At 42.1% G+C, this 26,129-nt stretch overlaps 1 protein-coding gene across 1 annotated transcript in view; it reads right to left on the reverse strand.

Moving 5' to 3' along the window:
* Positions 1-26,129, reverse strand: part of SPAG17 (sperm associated antigen 17) — a 235,322-nt gene that overhangs the window by 184,826 nt on the left and 24,367 nt on the right. The window contains exons 2-3 of the mRNA XM_043575965.1: positions 16,798-16,938; positions 16,101-16,184 (exon numbers count right to left, since the gene is read on the reverse strand). Of these exons, the coding sequence (XP_043431900.1) occupies positions 16,101-16,184; positions 16,798-16,938 (225 nt within the window). The remainder of the gene's footprint in view (positions 1-16,100; positions 16,185-16,797; positions 16,939-26,129) is intronic.

Consider the following 26,129-nt stretch of genomic DNA (forward strand, 5'->3'; position numbering starts at 1 on the left):
ATTCTCCAGATTTTCTACAATTAAACTGCATTGCCTTTATGATAGAACAGCTGGTAAAGTATATACACAATGCAAATGCTATACGGCAGTGGACTGTTTTTAACCATGCCACCCCTCCAGCCTCCCACAGAATGCTCCCTCCCGCACACTGACACTAACATCTCTACCTCTCATACTACTTCCCAGCTCAGAATTCCTCAGTGGCCCCCACGCCTTCACGATAAACTACACACACTTCTCAGCGGGGAATGCCAAGCCCTGGGTGACCTGTCCTTGATGCACCTGTCTAGTCTCTCTCTCTCCTGGCTGCTCCTTCGACTTCAGTTATAGTTCCTTGGTCATGCTGTGGCATCCTAGGTCTGCATGATTTTGTTCTATTTTTTAAATGTTTATTTATTTATTTTGAGTGAGTGAGAGAGAGAGAGAGAGAGAGAGAGTGCAAGTGGGGGAGGGGCAGAGAGAGAGGGAGAGAGAATTCCAAGCAGGCTCCACGCTGTCCCAGAGCTCAATCCCACGAACCCTATGATCATGACCTAAGCCAAAATCAAGAGTTAGTTGGATGCTTAACCGGCTGAGCCACCCAGGCGCCCCAGGTCTGCATGATTTTGAAGGAGCTGATTCCTTTACCTAGAATTCCCACTCCTTCCTTACTTGGTCGATTCCCCATTCGGCTTTCAAGCTCTTTTCCTAAAGCCTTTCCCTCAAAATTTTCGGAAGATTTAGGCATTGTTCTGTGCACTCATCACACTTTTTTAAACTTCCTTTTTATCATATGGTAATAGAATTGCTCATTTCCATATCTGTTTTCCAGGTTGAAGGCTGGCATTAACTCTGTGACAGGTGCATGGTGAACAATGGATAAAGTGCATACGCTGAATGAAAGAATCAGCACGCAAGTCACACAGACCTTCACAGGCATTGTACAGGTTGTGCCTTGTAAAAGGGTCCCCTGCAACAGGTGAGTGTGGGCTGACACCCAGCCGGAACCTCCTCTCACCAAGCCAGTGTGCTCAAAGACCGGGAAAGCAAATAAGTGAGTGGCTCGAGGTCGCTAATTTAGAAAGCGGTGTCCTGGACAATGCCTAATATGCCAAAGAGACTGTGGGTATAGGAGAGGGTTCATTCATTCATGTACCCATTACACAAACGTTTGTTGTGTGCCACCAATGTGTTCAAATCAGTGGTTTTGGTCTCCAAATGTATCTCTGGCCACGTACAAGACTATCTTCCAAGAAGGGGAAAATTATTAGAATTCCTGATTCAATATATTTTTATCTCTTCCTTTTGAATTTGTATTTTTGAGGATGTTCAGCGATGTTGTATTCTTGCACACTTTTACCTCTTTCTCTCTGTACACATACACCCACACTGTATATGGAATAATTGCTCAATTTTTTTTAACTGATAGGATATGTGATCACAATAGTTTAGGGTGGCTAGCCTAGAGCACTGGGGTTTTAGTGAGGCATAACACATGACTTCCCATGCCCACCCACAATATAACTTAGCGAGATGAATTTTGCCTAGGAGAATCCAAGAAGACTTCATAAAAGAGACGGAATTTGAACAGGGTTATTTGGCTAATAAATGGAAACATCTAAGTCTCAACTTTACATAATTCTATTCACTTTGCACTTACCAGCAGAGGAGTATAACGTGAATGGAGAGTCATAATGGCTAGAGTTAGTACAAAACTGTAAAGAAATACAGCCATGTGTGCTCAGCTGCGGAGCAAAGTAGAAATCCTGGACTTCACAGTCACTTCATAATGCCTATCCGATTCTACCCCCACTTTTTATCAAGTCTCAGAAAACCCCTAAATCCCAAGGGCTTCTAGAGAAAATTCTAAGTTAACTTCCACCAATTCATGTTTTTATTTCCCCTATCTAATTTGGCTTATTGTTGTGTTTTAGAGCTTTGCGCAAAGCAGTCAGTATTCTAGCTGGGAGATGTTTGTTGCCTGGACAAGGATGTGAATGCCTGATAAAACCTAACTCAAATTTCTGAGGCTGAATGTGTGCCTGCAGAAGCCTGCATTTGGCACAGTGCTTTTAGAAACGTTAGGACAAGGGGAAACACTTCCTCAGGAATACCACTAGAACACACTCCTAGAGCTTGCTTTTTTGTCTAGGTGAGTCACTAAGTGGATTACACTTAACCATCATCTCCTTGACTACAGGGGCTGTGTCTCCAGGAACTTGAAGTTAACAGAGTGATCCTTGAATTTGGAGTCAGAATGTCTGGGTTCCAACGCGGGGCTCTGCCGTTACTAGCTGCCTGCTGGCAGTGGGGCAAGTCACTTAACATCGTTGAGACTCTCCCCATCTGCCACCTGAGAAGAGTCAGATGTTAAGTCCACCTCACAAGGCTGTTGTCGGGATCGGATCTGACATGGCGCGTGAAAGGATTTTGTACTCAAAGAGGCATCTTCCAAATGTGAGCTGTTGTTATTCTTGCCTTCTTTAAGGGTCGCAGCAAAGAACATTGCCTGTTTGAGAAAATGTCATCTTCCATCCAATGGTGATTCAAAAAAGACAGACTCCCTGACCAAATGGACGTGGAAGAGGTGTAGTTCCAACAAACTCAATCATGGTTATGGAGAAATTGCTTCTGGGGACGGTGGGTGACTCTTGTCCCATTCCCAGAAGTCTTGGACCTTGCTGAGCCCGTCCCCTGCTCTCCCTGTGCAGGGACATCCGCCCCAGGGTCCAGCTTTTATCTCCGATAAATAAAGGCATGCTGATGGGATAACGGATGTAAGGGGTTAACAGCCTGAAAATGCAGTTTCATTTCATTTAAACCGGGGTTTTATGGACACTGTGCCTGAACTCAACAGGCGGCTGTGGGGGCTATTTTTGGACAGGCAGGACTTCCAGCACCTCTTAAATCACATCACACGGCAATTGCCTACTCCACCTACACACAGGGCGGGCCTGCGTACATAAAACAGGACGCTGGCCGGGGGTGAGAGCAAAAACGTCTTTCCCTCATCTGATGACTAATCCTTGTCTCTGCTTTCAGAAAGGGAAAGCACCAGACACAGACCTTACCAATGGAATACATTTTCCTCTGCTTACTCCAAAACAGGGGGAAAAGGACTGTGTGTGTGTGTGTGTGTGTGTGTGTGTGTGTGTGTTCCCCCACTGATTGAGGAATCCTGAAATGAACTTCTATAGGAAACCTCTGACAATGTTCTGTGGATGATTTCACACAGGGAATTGAAACAAGTTGGCAGGAAGAAGAATTCTTTCTGCATAATTCAAAGCAGACATGTTACTGGGGGAAAAGCAAATCAGAAATTTGCTGTCAGTCCTTGAAATTTTATTAGTTACAAAAAGTAATATATTAGCCCCCTGCATTAAATCCAGATAGGATCTATCCTTTTCTTTTTTCAGTGATATTCCTCACGTGAATCTCTGAGCGCACAGGACAGCACTGCCTCCTCACAGAGGCCAGTGGTGGTGGCCTGTGATAAAGTCACATGTTATCAGACTCTGCTCTGCTTCTCTGTAGCTCCCGAGATAAATAAAAGGATAATATTAAAAGATTTCAGAATCACTAAAATACTTGGCTATTCTTTCTGACAAATAAGATAATCTAATTAAAGATTTCTTGATGAATGAGTGAGGCCAGAGGGAGTCTGTCTTTTTACATAAATTCTTTTTTTTTTTTTCGGTGTAAATTCTTGATAAAGGCTAATCAGAATCAGGATAATGATAAACTTACTAGTTTGGGAGGGTGGGGGGGGCAGTACAGGGCACTATGCAGGGCATTTCCGGTCACCATCTCAGTTCTATAGATTTCAAATGCTTATGCACATTATAATCCAAGTAAGTATGAAGTTGAAATATGAAAGTTTTAAATTGTATTTTTTTTCAACGTTTTTTATTTATTTTTGGGACAGAGAGAGACAGAGCATGAACGGGGGAGGGGCAGAGAAAGAGGGAGACACAGAATCGGAAACAGGCTCCAAGCTCCGAGCCACTGAGTATGTGGGTGTAGTTGTAGGTATATTGGTAGATAATCAAGAGAATGTGGACATTTTTTCTTGAACTCTCCTGTTTTTTTCTTTTGATTAAGAGATAGGGTTTTTAGCTGAAAATGAGGAGGAGGGAAAAGGTTTTAAATTTTTTTTTTCAACGTTTATTTATTTTTGGGACAGAGAGAGACAGAGCATGAACGGGGGAGGGGCAGAGAGAGAGAGAGACACAGAATCGGAAACAGGCTCCAGGCTCTGAGCCATCAGCCCAGAGCCTGACGCGGGGCTCGAACTCACGGACCACGAGATCGTGACCTGGCTGAAGTCGGATGCTTAACCAACTGCACCACCCAGGCGCCCCGAAATACAAAAGTTTTAAAGGAAGGGGTTTATTGAACAACTTCACTTTTTCTTGGTAAGGATTTTTATAGGATTGGTTTCCTATGTTTCAAAATACTAAATTTGCAATGACATATATTTTATACATTTCTTGAAGTAATACAGAGGACATGTTGTTCGGAACTTACATGATCTTGCTACTACTTAACAAGGTTTGAGGGCTGTTTTTGGCTGATTGTGTTTGCGAAACAGAAGAATGGGAGCACTTTTAATATGTAAATATCTATCTGAAATTCATTCACTCAGATATTCATTGAGTATTTAATACGCACAGTAGCTTTTCAGGAAATATAAATGAATTTCTAATAGTGAATTCTTGCCCCTTTAGTTTGGCATTTCTTCTTCCTTTCCTTGCAACCAAAGATCGAGGAAAGAGTAAGATTTTCAGAAATAGAAGTCATATTAAAGACACGTAGAAACATGAAAATTGTTACCATACTTCAATTCCAGCAATACTTTCTCTGCCTCTAAGGGAACAGGCTTTCTGTATCTTTGTTGCATCTTGGACTATTTTGGTATGTCCTACCCTCCTGCTCTCCTCTTTCCAAAATACCCCGTCTAGAGGACCATTACCCTTTTGGCTGGAAGTTGTGAACAATAAGTAGTGTCAGCCACAGGGCTCAATGAAGAACAGACTCAGTTATAACCGGGGATTCAATATGTAACTCTCACATCAGACTGGCTACAAGGTATTAAAATGAAATAGCAGGAAACAAATAACGTTGTTTACACAATTATCCATTACCAGCTCCGGAGGTCAGAGACGGGGTTCAGTTCGATCTTGTGTCCGTTACCCAGCGTACAACAAAAACTCGGTCAATGTCTGCTGAGTGAGCAGAGGGCTAGTGCAGGGTGATGTGAGAGACTGACAGAGAGGAAAATTCAAAAGGAAGAGGCATGGATTGAGGGGATTCCGGGGCATTGGTTTTTCAAACTCTTTTGGAGCTTATTTATGGCAAACAAATATTGACATCACAAATCACACACATACAAGCACAGCTGTAAACCACTGGGCTGACAGCCACAGGTAGGAAACCACTATGGGGGACATGGAACCCATCCAGGGAGGATGGAAGGACCGGGAACTGCGGTACCCGGAGCACTGCCGAGGTGGGCTGTGCTCTACTGGCCTCGTTGCCTCTACGAGGGACCCTCACCAGCCCTGCCTGAAGAAGCGAGCTCTTCAGACCAAAAGCACTTCTTCCACACTGACTACGCACCATCACCAAGCTAGGCATGTGAGGACACGAAAAGGGAAAGAAGACTCAAACATCTGCTTTCCTTTTTGATATCTCCTTCCTAGATATCTCTGCTACACTATCCCAAATGGTCCTTTCAAACTTCCCCAAAATTTAATCTCCAATTTTCTCTATATCAGAAGGTATTTCTGCGCAGTTTCCCAAGCCAGGACTTTGGAGTCTCTTCTGATGCGCACTTGCCCCTCACCCCTCACCTCTCACATTGGGGGGCCTGCTGCCGAGCCTTCCCCCTAAACGTACTTCCAATATGTCTGCACTCTCTGTCTCCACCTGGATACTTCCAGGGTCTCCTAAGCGTTTTCTTCACCCCCACATTTGCTTCCTGCCCCATCCCAATTTGGCCCTCACTTAGCAGTGGGAAAACTTTTTTTTTAATTTAATTTTTATTTTTTAAAAATATACTTTACTGTCAAATTGGTGTCCATACAACACCCCGTTGTATCCCAACAAGTGCCTTCCTCCATGCCCAAAGCAATCTACACACTCAATGCAATCCAATCAAAATTGCACCAGCATTCTTCTCAAAGCTAGAACAAACAATTCTAAAATTTGTATGGAACCATAAAAGACTCCGAAGAGCCAAAGTAATATTGAAGAAGAAAACCAAAATGGGAGGCATCACAATCCCAGACTTTAGCCTCTACTCAGTCAGGGAAAACAGTTCTTTTAAAAAGAACTCAAGATTGTGTCACTTTCCCCCTTTAAAGGGCTTTATGGCTTCCCATTTCCTATGAGGTAAAAATGCAAACTCTTTCCTAACAAGGACCCAATAGTGCCCGAAGGTCCAACCTTCGCTCCTCTCTACCTCACATTCCAGGTTCCAGGCTCAGTGGCCTCTTGATCTTTTTTTTTTTTTTCAATATATGAAATTTATTGTCACATTGGTTTCCATACAACACCCAGTGCTCATCCCAAAAGGTGCCCTCCTCAATACCCATCTAACAGGCCAACATCTTTCCTTTTCCTTTTCTGCCTCAGGTTCTTTGCATCTGCTTCCCACTCTGCCTGAATATTCTCCCCTACTCTTTCCAGTTGGCTCCTTTTTGACTCCCAGCTCATCTCCAATCAGTCTAAAGCATTTTCTCTGATCTAAAGCAATGGTCCCAGTTCATAATCATGCATACATTTGTTTGCTTGGTTGAGCTTTGCTTAATTCCTGCCTTTATTTGGATGTAAACTGTGCGAGGCCAGGGAATTATATCTGTTTTATTCACCAAGGCAAACTCAGTCATAGATTTGGTGCATAATAGACGCTCAAATATTTGTGGAATACATGAAAATGAAGCATTTCCTAAACCTTGGTCATTGAACATCCCTTGATGATTTAGCCAAAGCTGGGTACCACCTGTATTATGCAACTAATATTTTCCTCTAAACTTTAAAGCAAGTAAAAAAGAAAAAATTGAGCTCTATCCTAAGCCACGGAGTTGGGGATTTTGTAAGTCAGTATTCCATTTTTATTTTTAATGCACATTAAAATATATGTTTAACAAAATACAAATTTTGTATCTATAAACTGTCTAAAATTGTCTTGTGGAAAATACAAGAATCAACAAGAAATTCTTTTTTTTTTTTAGGTTATATATTTTTAATGTTTATTTATTTTTGAGATAGAGAGAGACAGAGCATGAACGGGGGAGGGTCAGAGAGAGGGAGACACAGAATCTGAAACAGGCTCCAGGCTCTGAGCTGTCAGCACAGAGCCCGACGCGGGGCTCAAACTCACGAACTTTGAGATCGTGACCTGAGCCGAAGTCGGACGCTTAACCGACTGAGCCACCCAGGCGCCCCCCAACTTTTTTTTTTTTTTTTTAAGAAATTCTTAATGAGTGAGGCTTGCTTTCTGTTGGCTGTGGAGTGGAGCCCTGGACTATGAATCAGGAGGATTGACACTCATTTTAGCTCTGGCTGGCGACAGGGAACAAATCATTTAAGGTTCCTATGTTTCCATGTTCCCATTTATACTACGGAGATACTACTGGCTATTAGGTTCAGCTCACATGAAGGTGTGAAGATATAATGAAAGCGTCTTGAAATCCTTCTTTTTATCTACATGTGAGATTTTGTTATTATAATTATTATTTTAGAAATGGTTACTACTGCTGTTTATTCCTCAGGGTGTTCAGTCATATTTATCCCTTACATGACATAACAAAGAAGAAGAATGTGTATTAGTTTCCATCATGGCCACGAAGACTAGTATAATGGAATAACCCAAATACCCTTTGATTTTTTTTTTAATGTTTATGTATTTTTGAGACAGAGAGAGACAGAGCACGAACGTGGGAGGAACAGAGAGAGAGGGGGACACAGAATCCAAAGCAGGCTACAGGCTCTGAGCTGTCAGCACAGAGCCCGACGCGGGGCTCGAACTCACGAACCGTGAGATCATCACCTGAGCCAAAGTCTGACGCTCAATCGACGGAGCCACCCAGGCGCCCCAACCCAAATACCCTTTGACCATTAGTTTGCCTTTTTTTTCTCTTCATTCACCTAGTGATTAACTTACCTTGTATTAATTGTATTCCACTTGCTGAAAACATGCTCATAATTTGCATACCAAAGTTAAGGCATAGCGGCATTATTCGCAATAGCCAGGAGATGGAAGCAACCCAAGAGCCCACCCATGGTTGAATGGATGAGTGAAATATTATACATACATACCATGGAATATTATTCAGCTTGAAAAGGAAGGAAACTCTGACATATCCAACAGTATGAATGGACTTTGAAGACATTATGCGAAGTGAAATAAGCCAGTTACAAGAAGACAAATGCTATGTGATTCTACTTCTATGAGGCATCTGTAGTTGTCCAACTCATAGAAAAAAAAAAAAAGTAGACTGATGGCCGTCAGGGCCTAGGGGAAGTGGGGAAGGGGGAGATGTTTACTGGATATAAAGTTTCGGTTCTGTAAGATGAAAGGTTGTGGAGACTGGTTGCACAACAATGTGAGTACATTGAGCTCCACTAAACTGTGCACTTAGAAATAATTAAGATGGTAAATGTGATATTATGTGTTTTTCACTGTAATAAAATTAAAAATAAAACACCCTGCTCACAGATGTTTCTAGTTTTTTCATGCTTCCTGAAGTCCAAAACTCCAACATTCACAATGACTGAGAATAGAAATTTAAAAAAAAAAAACCATAAACAATAATAGCTACACTTTAATGGACACTTACTGTAGGACAGGGACTAGGCTACGTATTTTATATTTGCGATCTCATTTTATCACCACTACAGCTCGGTGAGGCGGATACCACCATGGACGCTGAGTTTACAGAGGAAAAAACAGGTACAACAGAGTTAGAGGAGCTTGCCCGAGATCCCATAGCCAGTAGGTGGTGGAATCAGAGCATGAGCCCAGGCAGACTGGTTTGGATCGGCGCATCTAACCAGTAAGTACATGTCTCACCAAGCTAACAGAAGGCACTCTGGGAGATGAAATTCACTCTCACTAAATCGTGTAGGATTTCAGACAGGTCTCTTTCTTTCCACACCTTTATCTCTAATGTATATATATGTATTAACTTCCCTCTCAATTCCCATCCTTCCATCCTCCCTCTCCCAAAGGAAAGACTTAGTCACCTTTACCATATAAATCTAAACTGTAAGAATTAAAAGTCCCAGTTGCTCCAAACATTTGGGCAGGAGCTACTCATCAGTGTGGCTCAAAAAAAAAAAAAAAATAGGACTAAAATTGTTTGGCAGCTTTGTCACATACAGATATACCAGTGTTTTTGCCCGAGCAGCAGGAAGAGCAGTAAACATATCACAGAATGACTGAGAGCTTTAGAGCTTAATTCTAATTGCTAACAGTAGCTCGTATTCAAGAAATGTTAAACCACAACAACCACTTGCAGCATCTCAACTATTTATCCTCGATTTTTATGTGATACAAGCAGAGGGGACAGAGGCTTCTGAGTCACTGAGTTACTCAACCTGTCTGAGGCTCCACTTTCACCATTTGTAAGTACCTCCTGGCAGGCTGTTGAGAAGATTAGGTTAGCTAATACATGTGAAGCACCAAGCACATGAGACTTGGAATAAACGAAGGAGTCAATAAATCATAACTATTATTATTGCCATATATAAAGGCAGATTATTCACAGTCTTAGGTACAGGACTAGAATGATATAGTCTTTCTGATTCCCTCCCTGACATCCTCCCAATCGTGGTGGGCGTGGAATGTAGAGTGTTGGGGAAGTTCCAGAATCCATCCCGGCTAAGACTGTGATGGCTGCCTTTCACACAAGCTGAACCTTGCTTTGTTCTTGTGGCTTCTTCTCCAGTGAGATCTACGTCCTGGAATTCTCGACTAGATTCTTGTCTTGTCTGCAAGTTCTCCCATGGACCGAAGGTCCTACCTGCGTCTCTATCACGTGGATGGCCCTTGGATGGTGTATGTTTCCTGCTGCTGAATCCCAGGGGCCTCAGCTTCTGGTTCCACTCCTCACCAGGGACTACTACTTGCCTCCTCCTGGAACGCGTGGGCCTGGCCAGCCGCCTGTGCCCCAGGGTGGAAAAGAGCTGGGGGGCATGATTTGGATGCTTTCCAGCGCCTTTGCTTGAGTTGTGCTTTTCTTTGAAAACAGAACTCCAGGTTTCCGATCTGAGAGGCAAATATATTCACTCCCTAGGAGCCCATTCCTGAGGCAATGGAGGCCATGAACTTCCACCCCCTCACTGACTAGCCTGGACTAAACTTTCTCCGCTGGGCTGCTCTGGCCTTCTCCAGGACTGTAGAGGCCCGGGGTTGTTAACACATTTGACGGCTCCTTTTCCCATCTTGACAAAATTCATTTGGTTGTGACTCTTCATAACTCTTTCCCCTACAACCATTTCTAGCACTGTGACTTCTCGTCATTTTCCCTTCTTCGGGCGAGAAATGCCTCCAAAGCCCAGATTTTGGCACAGTAACTCCCCAGATTGTTTTTATAGTCCCAATGTAGTACTTCTTTGTTACAGCTCAATATTCCTAAATTTTGTTCCAAGTCTTTATTTTACATTTATAAATATCAGGTTGTATTAATTGGTTCCAGCTTTAAAAATGTTCCATCAGAGGTTATTTTCTACTATTTTGATAGTGGTTTCGAAACTCGGGGCACCGAGGCCGTGATGTGGGCCACGTTCTGCAAGCGTCCCTCAAGGACTGGCGTGGAACGGAAAAGATACGCAGATCCTGGGCCTCGCTGTATTCTTTGAAGACTGTACTGGCCGTAATAGCTTCAAAGAATTTCAACAAGTTCCTAAGACATGACCTTCCCTTTCCGAAAACCACGCTGGCCAGGCTTGCCTTAATCAAGCTGTGCTTTTCTAAGCATCTTTTTACTTGATCTCCTGCAGCAGTTTTTAATACTTTCCCTACAAGTGAAGTTAAACTAACTGGCCTGTAATTTCCTGGTGTATCCCTAAGCTCTATGAAATAACGGCATTAGGTTGGCTACCTTCCAATTCTTCCTGAATTTTTTTGTTTTGTTTTAAAACGCAGGATTGAAAAGGCCAGAGAATGCTTCCTGACTCCCTTTTCCTTCGTTTCTTCCATGACATACTGCTTTCTGTTCCCAGTAGAGCTGCCATTTTAATAACTTCAAACCTCTTAAATGTTTTCACATATTATTTGTTTCTATCTCTGAAGCATGAGTTTTCCATTTTTCATTCTGACAAGGGCCACCCCCCCCCCAAAATAAGGGCTTCCAATTCCATTGAATAGACTGTTAATTTGAAGCACTGTCAAAGGAATGAGTTTCCTATTAGAAATGTGGACAAGGGAGGCAACTCGATTATAATTAAGTCTGTGTTCTTACTTGTGAATTATTATGAATACGCGTTCGGGAAAGAGCCGAAGAATATACCTACACACATAGAAATAGGAACCAACAAAATGAAATTATTACATCTGGGGATACTAATCCAATATACCAGCGAACTATCTTAAAAACGTGATGAAACTAATTAGATCTTTATGTATAAAATTTGCAACCCATATATTTTTTAACTGCATTTGATTCATTACTTTCAAATCTAACATCAGAAACAAATCTTTCCATATTTAATGATCTCCCAGAATGATCTCCCAATAGAAAAGCCCATAAAAATATTTTAATTAAAACCTATGAGTTAAAAAATAAGGTCTTATTATTATTATTTTTTTTACTGATAGGAGTAAAGAGGAAAACTAATAATTATTTGTGTTCATAAAATCGCACTATATTACATAATCTTGCAAATTGTCCAGGATCTTTGTTGTATAGAATTGATCAATTTTTAAAATAAGCCAATCACCAACTAGGCCATAAATACTTTTATTCTTTATAGATACTTTTTTGTTTCAGCAAACTTTTGTGTTTTTTAAAAAATTTTGTGGTGACCTCATTTGTTTTTTCCGAATAAGTCATCCAGGCAGGCAAACACTGGATGTGTGGATGGATGCTCATTTCTAGGTACAAGGTATGATATTCACCATCACAAAATAAAGACACCCATGGGAAGGAACCTAAAACGTTTAAGACAGTTTACCCAGATTTCAGAGAAGTTAAAAAAAAAAAAACCTGTCCAATTGGTAGTTTTTTTTTCTTCCTAATTTATCAAAGTCACAAAGTCAAAGTCCAAAATTTGTGCATCTCTTATAATGCACACATACTGTGTCTCAGATTTAATTGCAGGTGGGAGAATCTTTGCAGGTATGCATAGACCTCTCTCATAGGGAACACTGCACCTAGCTTTGAATGATCCTTAATATTTTCCTCTTTAGTTTTGGTCGGGACTGAATAAACCTGCAAATGAACAAGTCAGATTCTCTATGTGGGCCATAAAACAGACACATGCAGCCAAATATTTGTGCACATTTAGTAAACAAATTTAAGCCCAAGAGTGTATCTTAAAGCATGGATTCTATGGAGTGTTTGAAATATTTCCTCATAGATATCCATATTCAGGATTTTAAAGTTGTAATTCAAATACGTATAGGATTTCCCTTGCCTACTGAGTATATCTTATACCATCTAATTACAAATTTAGCACGTATTCACTCTTCTCCCTCTCCTATGCCTTCACTTATGTCAAGACCGCCAGGACCTACTATCCGAGGGTGGACAGATTTGAGCCCAGTGGAAAAGTACCAGGTTTGTGGTAAAGAGGAACAACCTGAGGCTATGTACTTAACTATGGCCAAGTTCAAGTTCTTCACTATTCTAATTAGTAAACTTCCTACCTTCTCTCTGCCTCCATCTCCCCATCTGTAAAATGGGGATATTTACATTTCCTTTTAGAATTGTGATATGGGTTAATTGGAATAATATATGTTCAAGATCAAAATTAGCCACGCTTGCTTTCCCTCCCAACGCCACCTTCTCCACAAGGCTCCTCTAGATCTCACCCATCACCCCACAGTAGCTAATGGTAAGCTCATCTTCCTTTGAATGCCCATGACACTTCATCTGTCTCTCCGGGACTTCGATGCACTGTATTGTTCACTCTTTTAATAAACATTTGTTGACCATTTATTGTGTGTTAGGATATATTTTTCCCCCTTCTCCCCATAACTAATCCTTAAGCTTCTTGAAGTTACAGTCTTTATAATATTCATCTCTCCCCACCACCCATTGTCTAGATAGTGTTTAAACCCCTAGTGTTGAACAAGAATGTAGTTGTTAATTGTTTGGTATTTGGTAAAATGCCACTATTTGGTAAAACTGGTCATTATATAATACAGACAATATCTGTATATCCATTTTCATAGAAGTCCGCATCCTCAAATAGGATTACAAGCTAGAAAGTATGTTTGTATGTAAGGCCAATGCATGGGATCATCATTTTCATCATTAGTAAATAATGATATTAAATAATAATAGACTACTACTCTAATAAAGTAATAGCTAACATCCCTGAGACTATGCACAAAGGTGAATATTTTCCCATTCCCATACGAGTCCTTAGAATAGTTCCTGATAGAGCAGAACATGGTTTCCGACAGGAGATGGTGAACGAACAAATGGGCTGTAGCTATGTCTCTGTGGAATTACATTAGCACAAATCTAAGCACATTTTCAAAGAACTGTGGTTTATAAATAAAGACTCTCTCATATATACAATACTATGGCTCGATGAACTCTAAAGTTTCAGGGGAAATTACACAATTTCAAAATGAGGCTGTGTGTACACAACACCAAGCCATCCAAGTGAAAGCCTGAGCAAATCACTTAGGAATGTGGTCTTTGCTGGCCCAGACATCGCAAGTCGTTATTGGAAATATGTAATGTGGTTCTGACGCTATTTTACTACTCATGGATGAACTGCACTGTGGTGACATTTCACTTTAATTTGCTGCTCCTAATTGACTGCAGGCAAGGAAACCAGAAAGCCAAACTGGTCAGCACCATGTTTAAAGTGAGAACAACTAGGCTCGGATTTAAGGCCAATGAGGGTATCCTACCAATAGAAGTAAATGTAAGTGGATGGTCTTCATAGTGTCTACCTTGAGTTCTCCTTCCAAAATGGAGGAGACACAACTCTACGGATATCACATGTCACATAAGTGATTTTCTTAGGTGACCTTTTCTTCCCCATTGCTGAGTTTCTTTTGAGAAAAAACTCCCCAGAGAGGCTCCTGGGGAGTTGACCTGTGCCATGTGTCCTAGTTGCTACAGATTGTGCAAGACTTCAAGCAGAAATAGACTCATAAGCCTCAAACACAAGTCCCAAAAGAGTTTGGCTTCTGCGCCTCTTTCATGGTCACTGCTCACAACTACCTTGGAGTTCTCAGTTGACATGGCCTGCAGCTCCTCAATTCACTTGGGGTGAGGTACCAAGTGGCAGAGTTTCTGAACATGTCCTAAGCGTGAAGGGACTGAGATTGGAAATGTGCCCTCTTCTCCCGATGTGCATTCTGTCCTCGGCTGACGCTGATCAAGAGCCTGAATTTGTTTCATGTTCTATATCTGTTTTTACTGAAGCAATTGGAGTTGATGCATGTCTGGTATACCCAAGGGCCAATCTCTGTGGTGCTCATTCTCCCTTCCCTTTTCTTCTGGAACCATTCAGAAAAGGGTATGTGTGGGGGTGTGGGAGGCTTAGTGCCCAAATGCTCCACTGGAAGAATGTGGCAGAGCCAGATGTGAAATGGACCTCCCCTGAGTGAAGGATTCACAACCCAGAGCCACAGCACATATTGGAGAGGAATGGCTTTCTAACTGAACTCTGGATTTGTAACATTGTGCTATCCCACATCCAAGTCAAAATGTCTGTCCAGATTAGACATCAAAACTGGCCTGTTATCATCTCTGATTTTTACTGAGCATCTTTGAAGAAGAAAGAGTCCTTTGGGGGCTAATTGGTCCCAGGCCTGAGAATTGGACATGGTTTTCTATGGCTACTTCAGAAGAAAACTTCCAATATTTTAAATCCAGGTATCACATAATGTTTCAACTGGAGCACGCACATCCAGAGCATCATAAAGAGAGGGGAAACGTGCGTTATTTGACTCCAACAGCACAGAATCAGTTTTTCGTGAGAGTAAGAGTAGGATGGCAAGAGTTAATGTTGTAAAATCCACCGTACTGTCAAGCGTAAATAAATCCAATGAAACTTGTTCAGATAGTACTCAGGCAATACTAAAGCGGCCATTAGGAAATCATCCAAGACCTGAGACACATAAAAACTTTATTAGATCACTGAAATAAAGTGCAAACAAGTTTGTCTTAGAAAGATCCAAAAATCTTTATGCTTTCAGTCTGACGAGCCATAAAACAGTGCCTGACAAATTTTAAGTGATATTCTAATTAATCACTGGATTTTTATAGCTTCTCGTAAGCTGTAAGTTCGATATTAACGAGGCAGCAGGAGAGGAAATCCCCTTGCACTGAGCATGAGTTCTAAGTCTTTGCATAAACCCAATGGTCACCCAGGCCAGACTTTTGTGTTAAGCATCTGCTAGGGACAGAATGGACCATTAATCTAAAAATTATCATTATTTCATGTTGGTTGAAGTAGGATGGAAGTGTGCCCAAATTTCACAAACTGATGGAAAATTGTAACAGCTGTGTCTCTGTCTTGTACAGGAAACACTTTCTGGGGCATTTTTACATTGTTCCTTTGGTGAAACTAATACTTTGTAATACACTAATAATACAGCTCTCTTTAATATCATCACACACTTAATAATTACCATGAAAAAGTATGACCCAACTCTCTTGCATATAAAAACTTCTGATTTATAATCTTCAATTGGATGCAGGGATGGTGTCGACAATCTAGAACAATTTTATTCCTAGAGAGGGATTTTGTTAGAATGGAGGCAGATTTTTTTTTAAGTGTCTGCCCTCAGGCAGCTCCAATGAGGACCCAGAACTTGCTTTCAAAGAATGAATTAAAAACTTCTTAAAAAGTGACTATCAGATCACCATTTCAGTTCTCATTTTCTAAAAATTGCAAAACTCTTTGCAGTAAAGATGTTCACCTACCTCATAATATAAGGGAGCACTATTGCCTACAGGTTTCTTTGCTTTCTTAGATGTAGTTCCAAGAAGGGCATTTGATTCATTGATCTGTAAGAAAATCAAATTCATCTATGACGAACAAGAGAAGCGTACTTAAAAAATAGTTAGGTATATGTAAATTTCAAATACTTAGGTGACTTGAAGGGTTGAGAAACCTAGCAAGGAAGAGATATTCATTAATTAAGTAAAAAATTTATAGTCACTTTGGTAAAGCTGTTAGTAGTTACAGGCATATGCGCCACCTGCCAGGACTTTCCTATGTTGTCATTCCTCTCTGACCTCTGACAGCTAGCCTTCTCTGTAGACTTAATTCTTCTGGCTTGTTATGGACTTTGCTAGAACAGTAAATAGTTTAGTCTTTTATTATTCAATCTTTTATTAAATAGATAATTCCTCAAAGAGCCTAGCAAGGAGTCTGGTATGGCTAGAGAGGTTTGGTCAAATGAATGCGTGTAGAAAGGGCAATATTCATGGGCCTAAACTAATTCTTCCAGATTAAACAGTTCACATTGATTCTAGCTAAATTTGTTTAAAAGAATCCACCCAAATTTACCCAACAGCCCAAGAATAGGAAAGTCTTATTTAGTTTATTACTTTATTCTGTTATTTTAGGCAAAAAAAAAAAGTCTTTGAGGGGCTTAGAGGTGAAAGGGACAGGTACCTGCTGTAGAATGTCTTGCCATGATACGATACTGAAGAATTTGCGCTGAGGGACCTGGACGGCAAGAGTCAATGCTCGGATGGGAAGATCGTCCTCAATCCGGTTTCCAACTACAAAAGCGATGGAGCCCTTCCAATCATTCTGTTCAAAAAAAAACCAGAAGGAATTAAATGATAAATACTCCTGGGTAGGTTTTGTGTCTAAGGCTTCCACCAAAAAAACAAGGTAATTTTCACTTTAAGCCCTACCTTAAAGGTAAGCGTTGAGCATATATAGTGTGTATAAATTTGGGACTCAAGTGGCCGCAAGGCGGCAGTGTTGCACCAAACTTCATGTAACTCGACCAAAAAAAAAAAAAATCATTTTCTTTTGAAACTAGACCTTTTATTTTAAGGCAGACAACTTTTTAAAAATGGCATGCTTTCACAAGAATGCTGTCCAAGAGTAATTTGGTATTAGGAAGAAATAGTTCGTTTCATGTTACAAATATATATTAAGAAATAATCTTGAAAGCAGAAATCTTCGTTTTGTTCTCTGATACATCCTAAGACTATAAATAGTGCTAGGAGCATAGTAGGAACTCAAAAAACTCTTGTTGAATATTGGGTAACATTGAATGAGTTGCCAAATGGGCTTCTATATGGGGTAAAAATTTAATCCCTGAAGTTTTGGTAAAGCACGGAACTAGAACAACAGCTTTTCCTCCTCATGTAACACGAGAATCTCATTGCTAATTCACAAACGAGTGCTTCCCCCCACTCCCAGACATAGGCTAAAATATTACACTCGGACATGAAATTTGCATCAAATAATTTAAAGAAATGTTACTAAATGTCACAATATTCTTATTCAGTAATCCCTTTCTCTGTCTATTATAATGATAAATTCTCTTGAGAAGAAGCAGCTGGCTGGAGAGTAAGAATGGAATTCACTGAATTACCCACTGTGCGGTGCCGGGTGTCAAGGTCAGGCACACCAGGTCTAGTGCTTTTGCACACTCACAATCCTATGGGGAGATGGAAGAAGCAAACTTGATAAAGACATTTGGAAAGAGAGATAAATAATAAAGGGGGGCACACTAACCACGTGTCTTCTCTAGGCCTTACTTCCCCCATTTATAAAATAAAGGAGTTCGGACAGGGCAATACCTAACGTCCCTCTAGCTCTGCTCTAGAAATCCGATTCAAAAACAGTAAAACATCTTGTTGATGGATTCCAAAACAACGTCTACGATGAGGTGAAAGGATATTACACAAATTTAATGAATTGCATAATTTTCTGTGGTGCTCTGTGGTTTCTGTCCAGTCCATGGTCAGGGTGATGACAGAACTAGGGTTTAGGAGGGAGAAAAGACCTCAGCGCAAATTCTTCTTTAGCATCGACTAATCAGTATCCTTAAAGGTCTCTTACTTCTCTCCACAGAAACTTACTAACTACCTAACAAAACCCACCAATGTTGCATTCAGAACAAAAACCACACATGAAAGCAGAAAAAATGTGTATTTCACCTACAAAGTATGTGCGTGTGTGTGCATATGTACATGTAGGTGTGGCTCGATCTGTTTGCCTCTGTTACATTGGGTTTAAGACCTTTTTCGTTTGTTTGCTAATTCACCACAGGAAGACTGAGCATCTGTTTTGTTTTTTTTTTTTTTAATGTTCTGATTTTCAAAGTAGGTATGACATTTATAATGTATTCTTTTGACAAAAAAAAAAAAAATTCCACTATCACCAAATGACCTTTCCCGCATTGGATGCCTTTCTTATCTCTTGTCTGCTCCCCCAGTCAACACTGCAACTATAATCATTAAAGAAGGAAAAATCTCTTTTATTCTCACAAGAAAGTACACAGTTCCTGAACAGGCAATACCCCCAGCTTCCTGTCAGTTATACTTCCTGACACTGAAGATTTTAATGACCACCTCTACCTTATCCCCTCCCCAGGGCAGATGTCCTCGCCAATATTTGAAAGCTGATGGGGACAAGGAAGGACTGCTGCTCCACTCTTTGGGGGACAATTCAGAAAGAGGGCATCACGGTACACCATCTAGGCACCATCTACCCATTAGTATCAGGTGTCAAAGGCAGGTGCTGACTATTTCAGACCAGAAAAAAATAAGGGAGGAGGAGGAGGAACTAACAATTATTGAAATCTGCCATGTGCCAGGCATATGTTATCTCATTGAATCCCTGAGTAATCCCTTTAAATAGGTGCACTAATACTTTATAGGTGGAAAAACAGAGACCCAACGAAGTGAAACAACTTGTTCAAGGTCATTTTGGCACGGAGACCACATACATGGCTTACAATTTTGTGATCATTTTGAAACGGTTCCGAGAGCAAGTCTTTGGGGTCAGAATGCCTTTCCATAATCCTTAAATTGCACCTAATGGCTACCTCATTCATAGTAAACATAATAGATGAAGATTTATATCACATGTTAAAGTGTATAAAACCTTCAAAAATAGATGATGTAGTAAATCCTTACGACATCTTAAGATTACTTTTTTTTTTTTTTTTGAATCGATGATAGTTTTACAAAGGCTCAAAGAGGTTAAGGAAATTTCCTAAGCTTGTCTCTCTCCAAGCCGAGTGTTCTTTACTTTGCCCTGGATGCACCTTAACACGAGATCTTTTCCTCTGATTCATGGCACTATGCTGAAAATTCTGGGCCCGGTCTCTTCACTGGAAGGGGTCTGGAGAGTCCAGCTGAAACTCCATTTTTCTCATCTGCACTCGCTAGCCCACCAAACTCCTGCTCCCGGAATAGGATCTGTTTGGAAAAATGGGGCCCATGAAGGACTTTATCTGAGTCATGGATTAGTGTCTAATCACATTGCCAGAACCCAGGTAAGCATGAAATGGACTGATCAGACAGTAATAATGCAAATCAAGAATGTCTGCAGAGAAGGATGCACTCACTAGCGTGCTGCACTAGGGGGCAGCGACATGTCAGGAAATGCACAATATTCAACCAATGAAAAGCAAGTCATTGCCCTGGGGTCTAATTAGGAAGAATCCTTAAATGAACAATGCTCTGTGGAGATCATTTCTGAATCTTTCTCTTGGGACTTCAGGATAACTGTAGATTACAAGTTTCCATGAGCTGGCAGCAGTTTTAGAAATAGGAAATTGTTTTGGAAAAAATGGGACACAGATTTGGTAAAAAGCTATTCAAAACACCCCTCCACCCATATTCTCCCCCTGCCCGCCAACATGCCATTAAACACAGTCCTTAAATTTGGGTTCACAGGGCACCAAGAGAAATTGAGTACAGAGAAAACAAATGTTGACAGACCATAGGGGAGAAATGAACACACAGCACGCACTCTGGTGAGTTCTGACCAACTGCCACCGTAGGAGGGTTTGTTTAACACAATTCAAGAAGTTTGGGGTAACTCTTAGCATACGCCTAGACAAAGAAAGCATTCATCATCTTAGAAAAACTACACTGGATGTATCCGATGGTGAAGGATCCGGGGTTTTAGCCTGGGCACACCTCAAACACCTTAGCAAATAAAGTCAACTCTCTGTTGCCTGGAGGTATATTGGACACAGCTACAGCTGAGTCTTGCCTTCCAGCAGTTATCGATAAAGTCATTCCAAGGATGGAATGAAGTCATGTATGGACACAATCCATTACCTTCTATTTACTTTACCAGCCTCACCTAATTGAAGCTTAGCAGCAGGGCGTCTTAACCCAAACACAGACATCCCAGCCTTCCGAAGCGACAGAGTATTCACGTTAATGCAGCGACCCTGGCTGTCTCACATGCACCTACTGTCCCAGACACACAGGGTAGATTGATAACGACTTGCCTTTCCTATATGGCAAACTCCCCAGATTTCCACTTTGGCATTCCCACCTCCTAAGATAGTTACAAAAACCCTTTCAAAAACAAGTGAAAACCAGCTTTTGGCCCATGGGAATGTGATAGCTTCCTCCTATTAGCACAAATAATCAGGTAGGGGAATGGCAATGCCACACAACACACGTGGCCTCTCCCTCTGCCTTCGCTGGCCTGTGTCAGGGGGCCTTCTGCCCTCAGAGATCTGCCACAAGATTCCCACGGTCCGCTACCTAGTACCGATTGATCCCGACGAGCTCTATGAACCAAGAACTGTCACAACTTTTATTCGGAGGAGATGTACAAGCCCCGAATAAAACCGAAGAGGCATTTGAGGAGTCAAATTCTTTTCAGAGCTATGGAACACCATCCAGATAAGCAAACCTGTACTTTAGGTCGATACTCCACTGAAAAGAGGACTTTCTTGTTAAGTAGATTTACTGCCAGGGGACAGGGATTTGTGAATGTCTCGCTCATACCAGGTTTTTCCTTCAAAAGGAGTCTTGGATCTCCATCAGCAAAAGAGTGTTAGTGTGGGCTGTTGGCCAGCAGAAGAAATATTTTTATTACATAGACCCGGCTGCTACAATCGTATGTGTTAAAAAAGGGTTGTAATTATAAAAAAGTTAGGAATATAGATTAAAAATGGGTACACGCTGTTATCTAATAAACAAGAACAATACAATTTCCCAGGATATGCAGTTACCTCACCGCTTTGACTGCCTTTACTAAACAACTTCTTATTATACATTCTTCTCTAACTGCACATGCCTCACAATCTCTGATAAATACTGTAGTCTGACGTGGTCATCATACTATTATAACTGCTTCTTATTTTAGGAATTGGTTCATGTGGCTGTCATGTGTTCTCAAGTGGATCATGAGCTCTTTAGGTCAGAAATTAGGTTGAATCGCTTTTGTACCTCATGGTGCCCAGCAGTAACTGGGAAATAGAGCAGTGCTCTCTATAAATATCTGTTGATCAATATTTTTTTTTTAATTTTTTTTTCAACGTTTTTTATTTATTTTGGGACAGAGAGAGACAGAGCATGAACGGGGGAGGGGCAGAGAGAGAGGGAGACACAGAATCGGAAACAGGCTCCAGGCTCCGAGCCATCAGCCCAGAGCCTGACGCGGGGCTCGAACTCACGGACCGCGAGATCGTGACCTGGCTGAAGTCAGACGCTCAACCGACTGCGCCACCCAGGCGCCCCTGTTGATCAATATTTTAAGGCAACAGAGAATGTGCTTGGACGGTGAGACTTTGGCTCTGTGAAATCATAAGGCACTAGAAGGTAGCATATCATGAAACCGTGATGCACACATGGTCTGCAGCTATGAGGCCTTTTAGGAGGGGAACAGGCTGTATCTGATCCAGCATGGTTTATGGCAGGCGTCCGTGACAAGGGTTTGGGGCGTTAGGCCCTGCAGCTGTGCCTCCGCTAAAACAGGTTTCCTGGGAGTGGCTCAGTCGAGCAACCAGATGGTAGGGGAAGGAGGCAGCTCTTCCAGATAAGAGGGGAAGAGCCAAAGACTCACAAACAAACATGCATGGACTATAAAACCATTCCTCCCTCTCTCTCTTTTCTGCTTTCTCCCATCACCCAACAAGAGGGACCTCCATGGCCTGCTCCCTCCTGCCCTCCACCCAACTGCCTACAGGCTGCAAGTCCTGTGACTCCTTTCTCTTTCTTGGTCTTTATGAAATTCTTACGAGCCTGATTTTATGGCGAGAGAATATTAGGGTGGGGCGGGGAGGGAGGAAAGACAGAAGCCGCGCAGGGTATCAGGGGCCAGATGTGCAGAATCCGAACCTGACACATGGGGCATCGCTGCCCCATCTGTCCTAACCTTCTGACCCTCAGCAGGAGTGTTCTGGGTCCGATTGCCCCCACTCTCCCCGACTGCCCGGTGAGGTTGTGGCGACAATGTGAAATCCCCCCATGGTGGGAGTATCGAAACGACAACAGTGCTAAATGCCATGAGTCAGGGCTTTGCCCCTAGAGAACCGGTGGGTAAACATTTACCAGCACGTCAGGGCCCCGCCCCAGGAAGGCCCATGCGTCTAAGACTGACATAGAGATGCCAAGACCGTCTCTGGAAAAATACTGAGGACCAAGCAGTTTCTCTCCATCTGTCACACTCCCCACCCCCCCATACATGTTGTGCAGCGCGTGCTGTGTGAAGTGATATTGTCTGCCCATGCTGTTTCTGGTGTGACCCAGTCTGAAGTGCCGTCCTCCCAAATGAGCTTTATGAAAAGCAGACGAGAGTGAGGAGAGAGAGGCCACGACGGCAAGAGCTGGGCCAACCCAACCCAAGGCTCTCCTTTCCTCCCGACCACCTCGGGGATACTTTTCCACTCAGGCATCTGACTCACTGGACCACTGCCGTGGCGGGGTCGGGGGGAGGTTGGTCCCCGAGCACCTCTCACCCACAGGCGGCGAGACTCCCTCACACTTCAGTGACCTTCTGGAGAGGTGCAGGTCCTCGTGGCGTAGTGATTAGGAGCCTGGGCTCAGGAGGCTGACTTCTTGGATTCAAATTTTAATGCATCGTCTGTGTGTCCCTGGGCAGGTTACTTAACTTCTCTGTGCCTCAGGTATAAATGGGGATAACCACAGTACTTGCCTCATGGGATTGTTGTGAAGACAGAATGAGTAAACCTACAGAAGGCCCTAGGCACAGCACCTAGGAATGATCATAGGCATCACCATGGATGTTATTTTTGGTGGGGGCTTCTGTTCTTGGTAGCCATTAAAACAAATATGGTTATTCCATACATGCTGTTCCCAGCGGGGAGAGCTTATGAGTGAATCAAGAAAAAAAATCAAGCAGAATATCAACAGCTGTATATGAAAAAAAAAAAACCTTAATTTGAATGACAATCTGTAGAATAACTCTCTTTGATAATGATAAACTTATTAACTGATACACTTCTAAAACATCTTAGGTCCTTGGAAGACAGGGCACAAGTCACGAACATACTATGCTTAAAATTCTAAAGGTATGTTCTTTGCAGAGCTGTGGGAAAAAACGCGAGAGTGTGGCAGAAGGGGGCTTGAAATCATTTTGAGCTTGGAAGAGGCCAGGCAGAGACACGGACTCATCCCCAACTGGGCAAGAGATGTGGGCCGGAGTCAGGAGAGAAGGGCAGAGCTGACCGAGGAGGCAGTGAGCTCGGGGGAAGCCGCACAGAGGGCTGGGGCAGACAGCTGCATCGGACTAATTCTCATTAGAGACGGAGACCCGCTCACTGGGCTTAAAAAAATAAGAACACGATCACACGTTTGGTATGTGAATTGCAAATATTAATCTGATTAATTGTATGGACGCAGACCTAAAGCCCAGATACCACGCAGGGCTAGTTCTTAAAAACAAAAACGAAGTGATTAAAGTTTATTTTTGATAGAGAGCGTTCATGCACCTCTCTCCAGATCAGACAAGTCCCTAGCCTGTGGCTATATTCTGGCTCCTCAGGGCCCCTTACAGGGCTTTCTAGAATTCATCACCCCCTTCTCCTGAGCAGAATGCAATTTATCCACGTCACCTCCTATTCAGCTCAGGGCCTTAATACTTGATTTGTTAACTAGAAAAATTAATATACCCCACAGCATTAGTGACTGGGACCATCTTAGAGTTCTGTTTTGTTTTTTTTTTTTTCTCTCCATGCTATCTGCATTTTCAGAAAAAGAATCTGAGCGACTCCTGGACTAACTCAAAGGGATGCCCTGCTAACGGGGGTATTTAGCAGTGGTCTGGGCCAGTGGAAAAGGCTCCCCTAGAATCATACCACCTAGATAACTTCCTACTTTGCTCATTGGCCTGGCGTATCGTAGCATTCAATAAACGTTTCTTGAACTTAGCAGCCAAAACCACACAGTAAGGAGAAATTTTTACACATGTTTAGAATGGGAAGGACAGCTAAGTATGTGGCATTTTATCAGGTGCACTCAGAACTTCAGAAGGAACTATGCCTCTGAATCACGGAGCATTTGAAGTAAAGAAAGGACATATTCCTTTGATAGGTAGACGGCTCTGTAATGTCTTCTGTTCACTGATGAGAGCTCAGCCGTCCAGAACCATCTTTACTGTGCACGCACGTGCTATCTGGCTGGTTTTCCTTCTTCATGAACATTAGATGTGGTCACTAACTAAAATTATTGAAGTTCTGGTGCAAAGACACAGAGTTTTGAAGTGTTGTTCACTTCTGCCTCTGTGGTTTCTTAGACAAGTGACGTTGGAACTACCTTTGTGCCTCAGTTTCTCATTTATAAAGATGAGCCTAATAATACAAGCTTCCAAAGGTTTTTTTCAGGGCTCCTCTGAACAAACATACCCAGGATCATTTTGTAAACTGTAACGTACCGTGCAAAGGTAAAACATTAATAGATTAAATAATTCTTATTTCCCCTAGAAACTTCGGCAAAAATGGGTTCAAAGAGCTGGTTGCTGCTTTAGTTTTGAATTTGGCTATGTCCTGCCGATCCTCTTTGGATGCTTTAGCCTCTGAGGTTGGCTGTCTGATCATTTTTCTTTCGTTTTTCAGAGTCCTTGGCCCATCCCACCGAGGTAGCACATGAGCCTAATTCGGTTTTGCTCCGTGCATCAGAGAGTTTTAAGACAGCTAGTAAAACACCACATGGAAAAGCTTTGCAGGGAATTCTACTCCACAGAGAAACCACAGAAACTACGACACACCTTAACTATCTCCCCACCCCCAACAGTTGGCTAAAATTACGGCTCCGTTACGTTAGTACAACCCAACCGGTTTTGTTGCTCGGAGCAAAATCTGAGGTCCAGAACGAACTTCAGAACATAAGAAGTAAGGCAAACCTCAAAAGGAAACACGCTTCTTTGGGTTTTCAAACAAATATTACATATCAGAGGCATTCTTCTAACGGAGGAGACCAAGCAAAGGGAAGAGGGGTCCTGCTAATTGCGCCACAAACATAAAATGGGAATCGGGGACTCACCCCAAAGAAAGGAGATCCCTTTTCATCATCAGATATTAAAGGCTACAACTTGTCATCAACTCCATCCTCAGACATGGGACCCTCTTGTCCCTCCCTCAAGTCCCTCCAGTGTTGAGTTGCTATCTCCCACATTAAAAATGAAGATGTATGTTCAAGACTCAGTATTAGCTCATGATTACCCTCTCATAGCCTTTTTCTTTGGTTTTTGTTTTTTCCCATCTTCATTTCTCTATTTTAAATGCCATTTATCCGCTGAACGTTATGGGTGTGTTCCATAAATTTGTATGGCCTTGGCACTGAGACTACTCAGAGGGAAAGAATAACCAGCCAATACTCTTCCTAATGCATCATCCGTGCCCCATAGCTGCTGCTGAGTTCATTACGTGTCACGGACAACTCATTTTCCTGTAGTTAATCCGAGTGTCCTCACTTATTTGTTTACTACACAAGCACTGACGGAGTTTAATTTCCACATCCATCTAGAGTGAGTACAGGATCCCCAAGGAT

Source organism: Prionailurus bengalensis, chromosome C1 (genome assembly GCF_016509475.1).
Source record: "Prionailurus bengalensis isolate Pbe53 chromosome C1, Fcat_Pben_1.1_paternal_pri, whole genome shotgun sequence".
In the NCBI taxonomy this organism is placed as follows: Eukaryota; Metazoa; Chordata; class Mammalia; order Carnivora; family Felidae; genus Prionailurus; species Prionailurus bengalensis.